At 44.3% G+C, this 11,823-nt stretch overlaps 1 protein-coding gene across 5 annotated transcripts in view; it reads right to left on the bottom strand.

Annotated features, from left to right (window-relative positions):
* Positions 1-4,743, bottom strand: part of NAPEPLD (N-acyl phosphatidylethanolamine phospholipase D) — a 43,206-nt gene extending 38,463 nt beyond the window's left edge. The window contains exon 1 of one of the 5 annotated variants that reach the window (XM_053608543.1): positions 4,694-4,743. In XM_053608543.1, coding sequence (XP_053464518.1) covers positions 4,694-4,704 — 11 coding nt within the window. In that variant the 5' untranslated portion in view covers positions 4,705-4,743. Of the gene's footprint in view, positions 1-3,433; positions 3,615-3,635; positions 3,819-3,870; positions 4,121-4,693 lie in introns of those variants that run through there. The other 4 variants (XM_053608542.1, XM_053608544.1, XM_053608545.1 and 1 more) reach the window with 4 other exon arrangements.
* Between the last annotated feature and the right edge of the window lie 7,080 nt (positions 4,744-11,823).

Consider the following 11,823-nt stretch of genomic DNA (forward strand, 5'->3'; position numbering starts at 1 on the left):
CACGAGCTCTCTAAACAAACCAAAACAATGAATATAGTAAACTGAAAAGGGAACAAACATCTCTGTAATTTGAAAGATCTTCAAAACATAGAAAACAACTTTCAAAACAAATTATTGCTCTTCTCCAACTGTCCTAGCACCTAGCATCAGTCTTACAAACAAAACAAACATGTAACCAGTGTAATGAATACTACTAACAATGATAAAGCTTGGTGTTTCTTTATTCTGACAATTTTATTCCTTTAACTGAGAGATTACAAAATCAAGCAGAAGCCCACAGGCATTCATTGTTTGATCATTAATTATGTCCTTTAGCCTGAGAAGGTCCCAAAATTAAGTAAACATGAAAATCTGCTGCCTTCAAGGGAAAAGATGAATTGATTGTTCTAGGTAGCAAGCTTAAATTGATTTGTTTCTCGATGATTTTTAATTCTCCAGTACCATCTATGTGCCAGCCCTGTGTCTCCATAGCCTGTTCAGGTATAGGGGTGCAGTCTACAAATGGGTTGCTGACCAAAGCCTGTTGATCCACACCCCTTTACTTTGGCTTCATTGGTACTCATGTGTAACAAGAGTCAGCCATGTATAGGTGTGTATTTTCGTTTTTTTCTTTTTTTTTTTTTTAGACAGAGTTTCACTCTGTGCCATGGGTAGAGTACCCTGATGTCCTAGCTCACAGCAACCTCATACTCCTGAGCTTAACCAATCCTCCTGCCTCAGCATCCCAAGTAGGTCAGACCACAGGCACCCGCCACAATCGTGGGTTAGTTTTTTTCTATTTTAGTAGAGCCAGGGTCTGGCTCCTGCTGAAGCCAGCCTCAAACTCCTGAGCTTAGGCAATCTCTTCACCCACCTTGGCTTCCCAGAGTGCTAGGATTACAGGTGTGTGCCACTGCCCCTGGCCTCTGTGTATATTTTCTGCGGAAGGCCAGCGATGCTGAATTGAGAGACCCTGGCCAAACTGCTAGTTTCTAAAGCTCTCAGTTCCCTATTTTCCTCATCTGTGGAATGGGGTTAATAGCCTCACATATTTTATGGTTGTAAAATCAAACTAGAAATAAATAGATTAAAAGAGCTTGAAAGAGCTTTGTAAATGATAAAGCTTTAACACATTATTAAACCAAGGTGAGTTGGTAGAAGACTATGTCTTTGGCAAAAAACTGCCCCTGAGATTTATCAGTTCATAGGTAATCTAATACTTAAATATACTATAATTGGTTACTAAATTCCAAAGACAAATCAATCAAGGAACTAAAAATTGCGGACAGGTAGAAAGAATTCTTTAGTATTATAGGTGTTAGAATGAACTATTATTTGAACCTTATGCTGGAAATCATATAGGTGAAATAGGTTTTTTCTTTTTTTTTTTTTTTTTTTTGAGATGGAGTCTCACTTTGTCACCTTTGTTAGAGAGCCATGGCTTCAGAGCTCACAGCAACCTCAAACTCCTGGGCTCAAGTGATTCTCTTGCCTCAGCCTCCCAAGTAGCTGGAACTATAAGCACCCACCACAACGCCCGGCTCTTTTTAGAGACAAGGTCTCGCTCTGGCTTAGACTGGTCTCGAACCTGTGAGAGCAATCCACATGCCTTGACCTCCCAGAGTACTAGGATTACAGGCATGAACCACCTCACCAGGCATAGGTGATTTGTTTTTTGTTTTTTTTTTTTGAGACAGAGCCTCACGCTGTCACCCTGGGTAGAGTGCCATAGCCATAGCATCACAGCTCACAGCTCACAACTCACAGCAACCTCCAATTCCTGGGCTTAAGCGATTCTCTTGCCTCAGCCTCCCAAGTAGGTGGGACCACAGGCGCCCGCCACAATCCCCGGCTTTTTTTTTGGTTGTAGTTGTCATTGTTATTTGGCCGGCCGGGCTGGATTTGAACCCACCAGCTCTGGTGTATGTGGCTGGTGCCTTAGCCTCTTGAGCTACAGGCAATGAGCCACATAGGTGATATTTTTTAATGCCAGTTTTATTCATGCCTTCACAGGCCTTCAGGATTAAAGTACTTTTTAATGATTGATTATGTGCACAGTTCACTTCCCTAATAATACTTCATAAAAACACTTTTCACTTGTACACATTTCAGTCTAAAAGGTTCAGATCAACACAGGCCTTCAATACAGTCATAGTCTTATTTACAAAGTAGAAAGGAATGAAAAAACCCATGATATCTACAGCTATCCACCACTGCAAAGAAAAAGCAAACTGAAACAACAAAATTAAAGGCAAATATTACTTTTCCAAACACAGACTAACTATTCATACAAATCCTGCTTTCCAAACTCACAAACACTCAAAGTAACATAATAACCCTTTCTAAAACACAAGACTAACCAAAATCCTATGATGGAATGCTTATGTTAAAATGTCCTATTTATAAATGTACGAATTTAAAAATTATAATTTTGCAATGTATAATCTATACTATTAGAAATTGAGTGAAAATAAGGATTTGAGAAATACACTGAATATTTTCATCTCTTTTCTTGTACCAGAAAAGCCTGCAGAACATTAACAAAATAAAATCTTTGAAAATCCTGACTGTATTTCCAGTTGACTTAAAACAGTTTTAACCTCTCAATTTCTCTCCTAAATTCTGATCTTAAATAAGTACATGTGCCCTTAATTTCTTCTTTAACAGACCTGACATTTTCTTGCAACAAAAGCAGACTACTGTGGGATATAGGTAGTCTTGTCTTTTTAAAGATTACATAACTTCTCTCTAGCCCATCTTGAGTCTGCAGCTAACTCAGAAACAATGTAACTGAAAACAGAAACGAACTGTTAAGACTTCCATTTGTTAATAAGGATAGAAATTATTTTTTCATTTGCAGAGAACTGTATCTCAGGAATAACTTTCTTAATAAATTAATCAGAATTATCAAACAGCAAACACTTCATGCCAACCCAAAGCCAACGAGGTGAGTCATGTTGCATTAATACCATATACATAACAGTCTACAGTAAAGGAAAAGACGAGAACTAAATGACTTTTTAAAAGGCTAGTTTCTCATTCCCTTAATGTTTTTCAGGTTAAACTGAAATATAATGCATCAGATCCCAAATACACATGGAAGTGTATTTACCAGAACCATATAGAGTTCTAGACAGAAAAAAAAAATCTGAATACCTGTTCCACAAAAGCCTGCAATAATACCTAAGTTTAAAAAAAAAACGTAAAACTCAAGAAAGCACAGCCGTGCACCCCCTTTCCCCACTTTGCCTCATTTTTTTTTCTCTTCATTTCCACTCTGTGGTTAAATAAGTACACTTATTTCCAGATAAAAGGGGATGAATTGGGATGAATTTTTAGAAAATAAACACTATAGATGAAGCAGAAATAAGTTGCTCTGAGGAAGTTGTCGACCCATCATTTACATACGACCAAAAGATACATTCACGTGTGTTCCAATCAGTGAAGATGCCACCTGGTAATTTGTAGGGAAGATGAGATCTCAAACCCCAGAGGCAGCTGCTCTCCCAAAAAGGAAAAACAAAAAACTATGGATCTTCACCCAGGCAGCTTCAGAGACGCAGGCACCGCAACTGGCGAGGTGCAGAAATTCAGATGAAGCCCTGTCACTCACAAGTGCAGCATCTCCAGGGTAAGGCAGGGGGCTGGGTACTCACTCGCGGCCGCCTCTACTTCGCAGAAGAAACCCAACAGCCGGGGTTTAGAGTGTGCAGACTGCTCAGCCCGCAGACTGAGGAGGAGGAAGAAGATCCGAAAGAGGGCAGCGGGAGGAGGAAACCGCCCCCAGCGCGGTCCCCGAACGAGCACAGAGCTCGGAGGCACTGGAGCTCCTGGCCACAGGCGCGCGGCGGTGGGGCGGGGCGGGGCGAGGACGCGGGGGCGCGCGCTTACCTAGCACCGCGGGCGACCGGGCGCGCGCGCCGCCGCCGCTGCTGTTCTTCAGTTTGCAGCCACAGAATTCCGGAGCACAGCGCCCCGGCGTAGCAGGAGGGGCCGCGGCGGCAAGTGCCCGAGCTTTTCCTGCCCTGGCCGCACCGCGCGCGCCCTTCTGAGGGCATCCCTAGCTGCGAGCAACGCATTAACGTTCGCCACCTAACCATCCTTCGGGCGGGCGGTCGCTGAGTCACTCACTGTGACCTTGGGATTTGGCGTCCTGGCCGGCGGCAGCCCAGCGCAGACCGCCTCCGGGGCCCTTACCAACATGGCCGCCCGCGCGGGTCGGGGGCCGAAGCCATCTTGGTAAAGGCGCAGTAGCGGAGCTCCCCGCGGCCCACGCTCTGGCTACTGCATGAGCCGTGCTGAAACCTTTTTGGCTCTCCTGTCCTAAATTAGATGCAACTTTCATCTCGCATGAACACATTCCTGGACACCAGCCACAACTGCTAAAACTAGGTGAACTCCTGGTGGCCCACTGTTAGGCGCTCACAGCCAGATCAGTGATAGTGGAGAAGCACTCCCATACGGCCCATGGCGCTACAAGCCTGGAAGTAAGCTGTAATTTGAAGTGTGTACAGTTGGTATTGAATATGAATGGAAACACTACCTTACCACTGTGTGCTCATTTACTTTTAAAGTTAGGTCACAGCTTGCTGGTACAAATAGTTCTTAAGAAATGTGCATCCTAGGGGGAAAGGGGGGGGGGAAATGTGCATCCTTTTTTAAATCCTAGGATAATGACAGTAATAGCATAAAATTGAGATTCTGAGTTTCTTACCGGGTTTGCATTTTTAAACTGCAGCATGAAATCAGTTTGTGAAGTAACTTAAGTACAGGCAGATTGCAATAGAATTCAGCAATCACTGGCGGGGCAAAACAATTTCTCAATAAAAGTCTTCCTGGGGTGTGCCCATAGGTATGAAAGAATTAGCCTCAATCTGGGATTATCTTGGCAAAAAGGAAAAGAAAAGAGGGCTTGGCACCTGTAGCTCAGCAGCTAGGGCGCCAGCCGCATACAACGGAGCTGGTGGGTTCGAATCCAGCCTGGGCCTCCCAAACAAAGTGACAACTACAACAACAAAAAAAATAGCTGGGTAGTGGTGGGCGCCTGTAGTCCCAGCTAGTTGGGAGGCTGAGGCAAGAGAATCACTTAGGCCCAAGAGTTTGAGGTTGCTGTGAGCTGTGATAGTACAGTACTCTACAGAGGGCAACATAGTGAGACTGACTCATTAAAAAAAAAAAAAAAAACAGGCCCTAAATGCAGATAAGACTGTCAGACAGGGGTGGTGATGGAGCCCAGCATCCAACCCTCTTCAAAAAAAAAAGCCAGCCAGAAAACTGCACACCAAACTGTTCACCAGACTGTTCTACATTTTGAAAGCAAATGTGCCTGTGTGATATTTTTGGAATGTAAAGAACTTAATGTCCAAATGTGAACTTTTATCTCCTCAGGCTAGCTTGCACTTTGGCTTAGGGCCATTAAGTGCTGCTTGCATCTGGGTGAGTCACAAGCTTAATACCTGGCCTGCAAAGTCCAAAAAAAATAAATAACAGCATACGTGCAGTCCTATGGGGTAAATTGAAGTTACTGCTCAGTTCTTCATAAATTCTTGACTAAGGTAGTTTGAAAAGGTGCCCTTTGTTCCCCTCAAGATTTCAATGCCATTTTATCTTTTGTTAGTGACAGAGTCTCACTTTGTTACCCTTAGTACTGAGTGCCATGGCCTCATAACTCCCAGCAACCAGAATCTCTTAGGCTCAGGGGATCCTCTTGCCTCAGCCTCTCCATTAGCTGGGATTACAGGCACCACCACACCTGACTAGTTTTCTATTTTTAATAGAAATGGAATCTCTTGGGCGGCGCCTGTGGCTCAGTGAGTAGGGCACTGGCCCCATATGCCGAGGGTGGCGGGTTCAAACCCAGCCCGGGCCAAACTGCAACCAAAAAATAGCCAGGCATTGTGGTGGTTGCCTGTAGTCCCAGCTGCTCTGGAGGCTGAGGCAGGAGAATCACGTAAGCCCAAGAGTTAGAGGTTGCTGTGAGCTGTGTGACGTCATGGCACTCTACCCAAGGGCGGTACAGTGAGACTCTGTCTCAAAAAAAAAATAAAGAAATGGAATCTCTTCGTGTTGCAGGAAGGTGAGGCCCAACAGAGAGAAAGAACACCCAAATACTGTTTATAAGAGGAAGGGCTTTATTCACTGGCCAGGAGCTGTAAACATAGAAGTCCAAATGGACATGCTCCCTGACTGGCTTGGTCTTTCCCTTTTTATTGACAGAAAGTTCCAACCCATAAGTACCTTTTCACTGGGCAATTTGAATTAAGTGAGAGATGCTGTTCTAGTCCCCATGGAACTATAAGACTTCACAGAAGTGGAAATTTCCAAGTTCCAGGAAGTTAAGTTTACAAATTCCCAAGAGCTGGGTGGCACCTGTGGCTCAGTGGGCAGGGCACCGGCCCCATATACCGAGGGTGGCAGGTTCAAACCCAGCCCCGGCCAAACAGTAACAAAAAAATAGCCAGGCGTGGTGGGCGCCTGTAGTCCCAGCTGCTCAGGAGGCTGAGGCAAGAGAATTGCTTAAGCCCAAGAGCTGGAGGTTGCTGTGAGTCCTGTGATGTCATGGCACTCTACCAAGGGCAGTACAGTGAGACCCTGTCTCTAAAAAAAAAAAAAAAAATTCCCAAGAGCTGAGTCACCATGGAGAGGACCCTTGTGGTCTCGTTGAGCAGACCTGTTCTAGACCTCACCCTTCTCAGATATCCTCTCTCATCACCCCCTTTTGAGATTCCATTATATTTTAATTTGGGTTCTCAATATCAGCTTGCTTCTACAGGTACCAATGTTAATCACTTTTTCAGCACTTAGATTTTTAGGGACTGTGACTCCTCTTAGGTTCTCTACTCAGGTCTTAATAGTACCATGGTGGTGGGCTAATAAACATACCAGATTTTACTTTTCCCTGTGTCACATTTCTCCTCCCCTTTTCCCAAAGTCCAATTGAGACAAGTCCCTGGAGGAGTTTCCTCAGGCTTCAGCCATGCGTTGACCAGCCGGCTCCCAGTATGTGGCTAGAACAAGGCATGTTGACCATCTTAAAAGTTGCCTTGACTTCCCAAGGGGCAGTGAAGCCCTATTCAGCCAGCTGTGATGACTCTAGGTAAGGATTCCTTCCACCTTTGCTGCCATGCATGTGGTCGGGATGATGATGTAAAGTCGTTTCTACCTTAGTTTGAGGAGGATCAGGTTCTGATCCTTGACCTAGACTTCATTCCCTTGATCCCACAGAGAAAGGATGTACAGACAGAAAAGACTAAACAGAACATGGTTAATTACCTAAATGAAGATTTTTCTTATTATTCTTTCTAGGGCTTTTGTCTATCCAATTCAGTTTTCCTAGTTCTTTTAGTAGTTCCTGCTAAATTGGAACTCCTAAAAGGAGGCCTTTTTGAACAACACCAGTGGCAAGGCCTATAGCCAATTAAGCTTTGCTTCCTGGCAGAGTTTACTGATTCCTGTTCTTATGCCCCTGTTCATGCACTTTATTCTGTTCAAGCTTTGAGGCCTATAAATTGCATATGGTTTCCAGGTGATACCCAAAGCTTTAGCTATTATTTGCACTATTTCTGTTGTGAACGCTAGCCCATTGTCAAATTTAAACCAGAGTGGCAACCTAAACCATTGGATGATTGCTCTGGGCAACACTTTTACTGCTTTAGGAGTTCTTTTTATCCTGGTGGGGAGGGCTTTTACCTATTCCAAGTATGTGCAGACCATCACCAGCAAGTACTTGTTCTCTTTACACCTGGGCATTTCAGTAAAATCTACCTGGAAGTCCTCGAAGGGCATTGCTCCATACGACTGGATTCCTGGGGATACCATCGGTTCTTGGTGCATGTTGAACTGGTTGCAGGTGACACACTGTTGACCGATGGTTTTGGCCAGGCTGCCAGGTGAGAGATGGAGAGGTACTGGACCAGCAACTTCACCAAAGACTCCTGTCCCAGATGAGTGCTCTCATGCATGGCTGCCACCATGGTGGCTCCTAGAAGCTAAGGGACTGCTAGTCGTCCATCTGGCATCTTTTTTTTTGTTTGTTTTTTGTTTTGTTTTGTTTTGTTGTAGAGACAGAGTCTCACTGTACCGCCCTCGGTAGAGTGCCATGGCATCACACGGCTCACAGCAACCTCTAACTCTTGGGCTTACGCGATTCTCTTGCCTCAGCCTCCTGAGCAGCTGGGACTACAGGCGCCTGCCACAACGCCCAGCTAGTCCATCTGGCATCTTTATCTATCCTCCCTCTATTTCCTGGCTCCACTCTGCTGTCAACCATGCCTTCTCTTTCTGGGAATAGATAGGTGAGAGCTCCGGAACCCATGGGATGAGGGGAGCCACTCGCAACACCTGATATGGCTTGGATGCAGCCCTTTTTGCCTCAGTACCAACCATAGTTGTCAGGATCCGGCTTAACTAGGTTCCAGACACAGACCGCTAAGCTACCTTGCTCAAGAACAATTTCTCTTAGGTGCCTGAGGGCTATCTACTTTAGCTGATGAGAGAGTGAGAGAAAGTCTTAGAGAGAGTAAAGCAGTCTTCTTAGAATAGATAAATCTTAGTCTTTAGTAGAGCTTGGTAATCAGCAGAGAGACATCGTGCTGGTGTTCTGCAGGCAGGAGAGGAGACAAAGTAAGCGTGTCAGTGATAAAATGTGCATGCTCCCAACTGCCTTCTCCTCCAGCCTAATATAAGGCTGATCTCATGCCTCTCAACACCACAGGTGTAGAGACTGCCAATTCAACACTGCTCTCATCTCACAAGGTCTCATGCTTGTTAGGAAAGCTAAATCCCTCTCCATGCCCTTTTCACCAAGGTGTTCCATTATTGAGCTATACAGGTATTTCTTATAACTCTCACTCCTCCTAGCCATAGGCTATACAGGCTGCTACACCTAGTGTTTCTTTTAGTGATAGTGGAAGCATCTCGTTGATATCCACAACAGTGCATCACTGCCACTTTTCAGGGTTTCCATACTGCCTCTAGTAACTGAAGTATCTCCTGCTGATACTTAATGTCCTTTCCCCCAGAATTTAATAGTCCCTTCTCCTTGTACAATGTCCTGTGTACTTGGAGAGTCAGAAAAGCATACTTGGAGTCTGTGTAGATATTCATACTTTTCCCTTGACTTAGTTCTAAGGCTCAAGTCAAGGCAATTAGCTCAGCCTTCTAAGCCAATGTTCTTTAGGGTAGGGGCTTAGCCTCTATAGTCTCTGTTAAGGTAACCACTACATACCCAGCCCACTGCTCACCTTGTGCCATCATGTAACTACTTCCATCTACATACAAGTCCTAGTCTGCATCTGTCCAAGGCTCATCACGCAAGTCAGTCTGCTAGAATACACATTATCTATAACCTCCACACAGTCATGCTCAGTTTCTCTTCCACTGACTGGAAGGAGTGTGGCTGGGTTCAGGATGTTAAATACTTCTATTGTTATGTGTAGATTGCCACACGTTCAGCTTTGATACTTAGTTAATCTTGCATTAGTGAGCCAGAAATGTCCTTTTGCGTCCATTAAAGTGACCACAGAGTGGGGTACTTTCACTCTAAGGGTCTGCCCTACAGTCAGCTTATCAGCTTCTTGCACAAGGAGAGCAGTAGCAGCTAGAGCCCATAAGCATGGTGACCATCCTTTTGCCACTCCATCCAGCTGCTTAGAGGGGTAAGCTACAGGTCTTGGCCAGGACCCAACTGGCTGGGTTAACACACCCACAGTCATCTTTCCTTTCTCTGAGACACACAGGGTAAAGGGCTTGGCCAAGTCTGGTAGCCCCAGTGCAGGTGCAGTCACCTGGGAAAAGGCATGTTCTTGTTTTCTTCCCCATGCTAAGGGCTCTCCCTCCTCTCCTTTAGTTGTCTTATACAAGAGTTTGGCCAAGATGGCAAAGTTGGGAATCCAAAGGTGGCAGAAACCTACTGTACCTAAGAATTCCCGAACTTGCTTTCAGCTTGTGGGGTGGGGAGGCAATTAATGACTTGCCTCCATTCCATGCCTAGATTCCCCTCCCCCTGCTGGATAGTAAATCTTAGATAATGTACTTGCTGCTGGCAAATCTGGGCCTTCCATTCAGATACTTTATAGCCACATGCCTCTAGATGTCATAAAAGACAGTCCATGCCTTGGGTTCAGCCCTTTAGGGTAGGGTGCCCTAAGAGGAGGTCATTGACATACTGGAGCAGCACACACCCTAATTCCTTAGCTGGGAATTTCTGGGGGTCACAAGCCAGCACTTCACCAAAAATCGGTGAGGATTTTTAATTATTATTTTCTTTATTTATTTATTGCATTTTTTGGCCGGGGCTGGGTTTGAACCCGCCACCTCCGGCATATGGGGCCGGCGTCCTACCCCTTTGAGCCACAGGCGCTGCCCCCTTTGGTGAGTTTTTGAACTCCTATGGCAATTTGGTCCATGTGCACTGGATCGCAGTTCCTGTGTCTGGTCTCTCTCGCTGAAAAGCAAACAGCCTCTGGCTTTCTGGAGCCAACCTTATACTGAAAAAGGCATCTTTTAAGTCCAGGGAAGTGAACCACTTAACTTCTCCTGGCAGCAGACTCAGCAGAGTATACAGATTAGGCACAGTAGGATGCAGTGTTACAGTTACACCATTTACTGGGAAATTCTCATTTTCCTGAGATATCTATTTAGACACAACAGATAACATTTAATATTGCACAAATTTTTCCAGTGTAGCCAATGGGCAACCTTTGTTGAGTCGTAAGGCTCCAGCACAAATATAACTACTGAATATAATTCTATACTCTTTGGCCAGTCTCTAAGGCTGGGATTTAATACAGGTGGGCCACAGCCTTTTTCTTTGAACCATTTTTCTCTCTCCAGTTTATCTCTTTACTAAACACAAATTATTGCAGAACTAACTTAGTTGCCAAAATAAACTGTACCTTCATTATACTGGGTCTGATTATTTGCATAAAGTGCAGTAAGAATAATTATTAACCATTTAGGCTTTCATTTCCTTTAAAATTGGCTTTGCTGGAACCTTTTATAAGTAATCTCAGGTTAGATGTGAAAGCCTTCCACAAGCCCAGGTTTCATCTCTGCCATTAGATACCTATAGGCATTGGATAAATTCCTCTTCTCTTGAGGTCCCTAAGCACATTTCAATTCCCAGACCTGTCAGAAAGTGACCTTTGTGACTTACTACAGATCAGGAAATGTTATTGATGGGTATCTGGCTAGCTTTTCCAAAGGGCTTTTTTATTGGCCTTATAAACTCGACCTTAAGTCCTTAACACAGTCTGGACACCTCTGGAATGCTATTCCAGCCAAAGCCTTGGTAAAATAACCAGTGCTTTTATCATGTCCTATAGAACAAAACAGATTCTTATTGAACTTATGCAAATAACTGTATTGTCAGAAATTAAGAATACTTACAAATGGCTTTCAAATTCTGGAGAAATCATGGAGAGAGGAAAAAATACTTGTTTCAAATTCTGTCCATAAGTACATACATTGCTTGAAAAGCTACAAATAGCTCAAAAAATAGCTCAAAAGACAGCAAATGGTTTTCTTGACTTCTGGAAAGCAGAACACAGAAAGAATCAGCAATATTTCAAACAAAAAGCCATAATAAACTAGCCCAGTTCCATGTAACTGATTTCTGTTCTGTTTGAAGTTAGTTTAGCAATACTCGTGGACACGTTAACTTTCCAATCAAGGTTCTTTGTTTTTTTAAGCCACATTTGAAAATCAGGTCTATCCAATCTACTTTGGGTGGCACCTGTGGCTCAGTGGGTCTGGCGCCAGCCCCATATACCGAGGGTGGCAGGTTTGAACCCTACCCCAGCCAACTAAAATAGCAATGAGAATTGCAACAAAAAATAGCCGAGC

This window comes from Nycticebus coucang, chromosome 11 (genome assembly GCF_027406575.1).
Source record: "Nycticebus coucang isolate mNycCou1 chromosome 11, mNycCou1.pri, whole genome shotgun sequence".
NCBI lineage: Eukaryota > Metazoa > Chordata > Mammalia > Primates > Lorisidae > Nycticebus > Nycticebus coucang.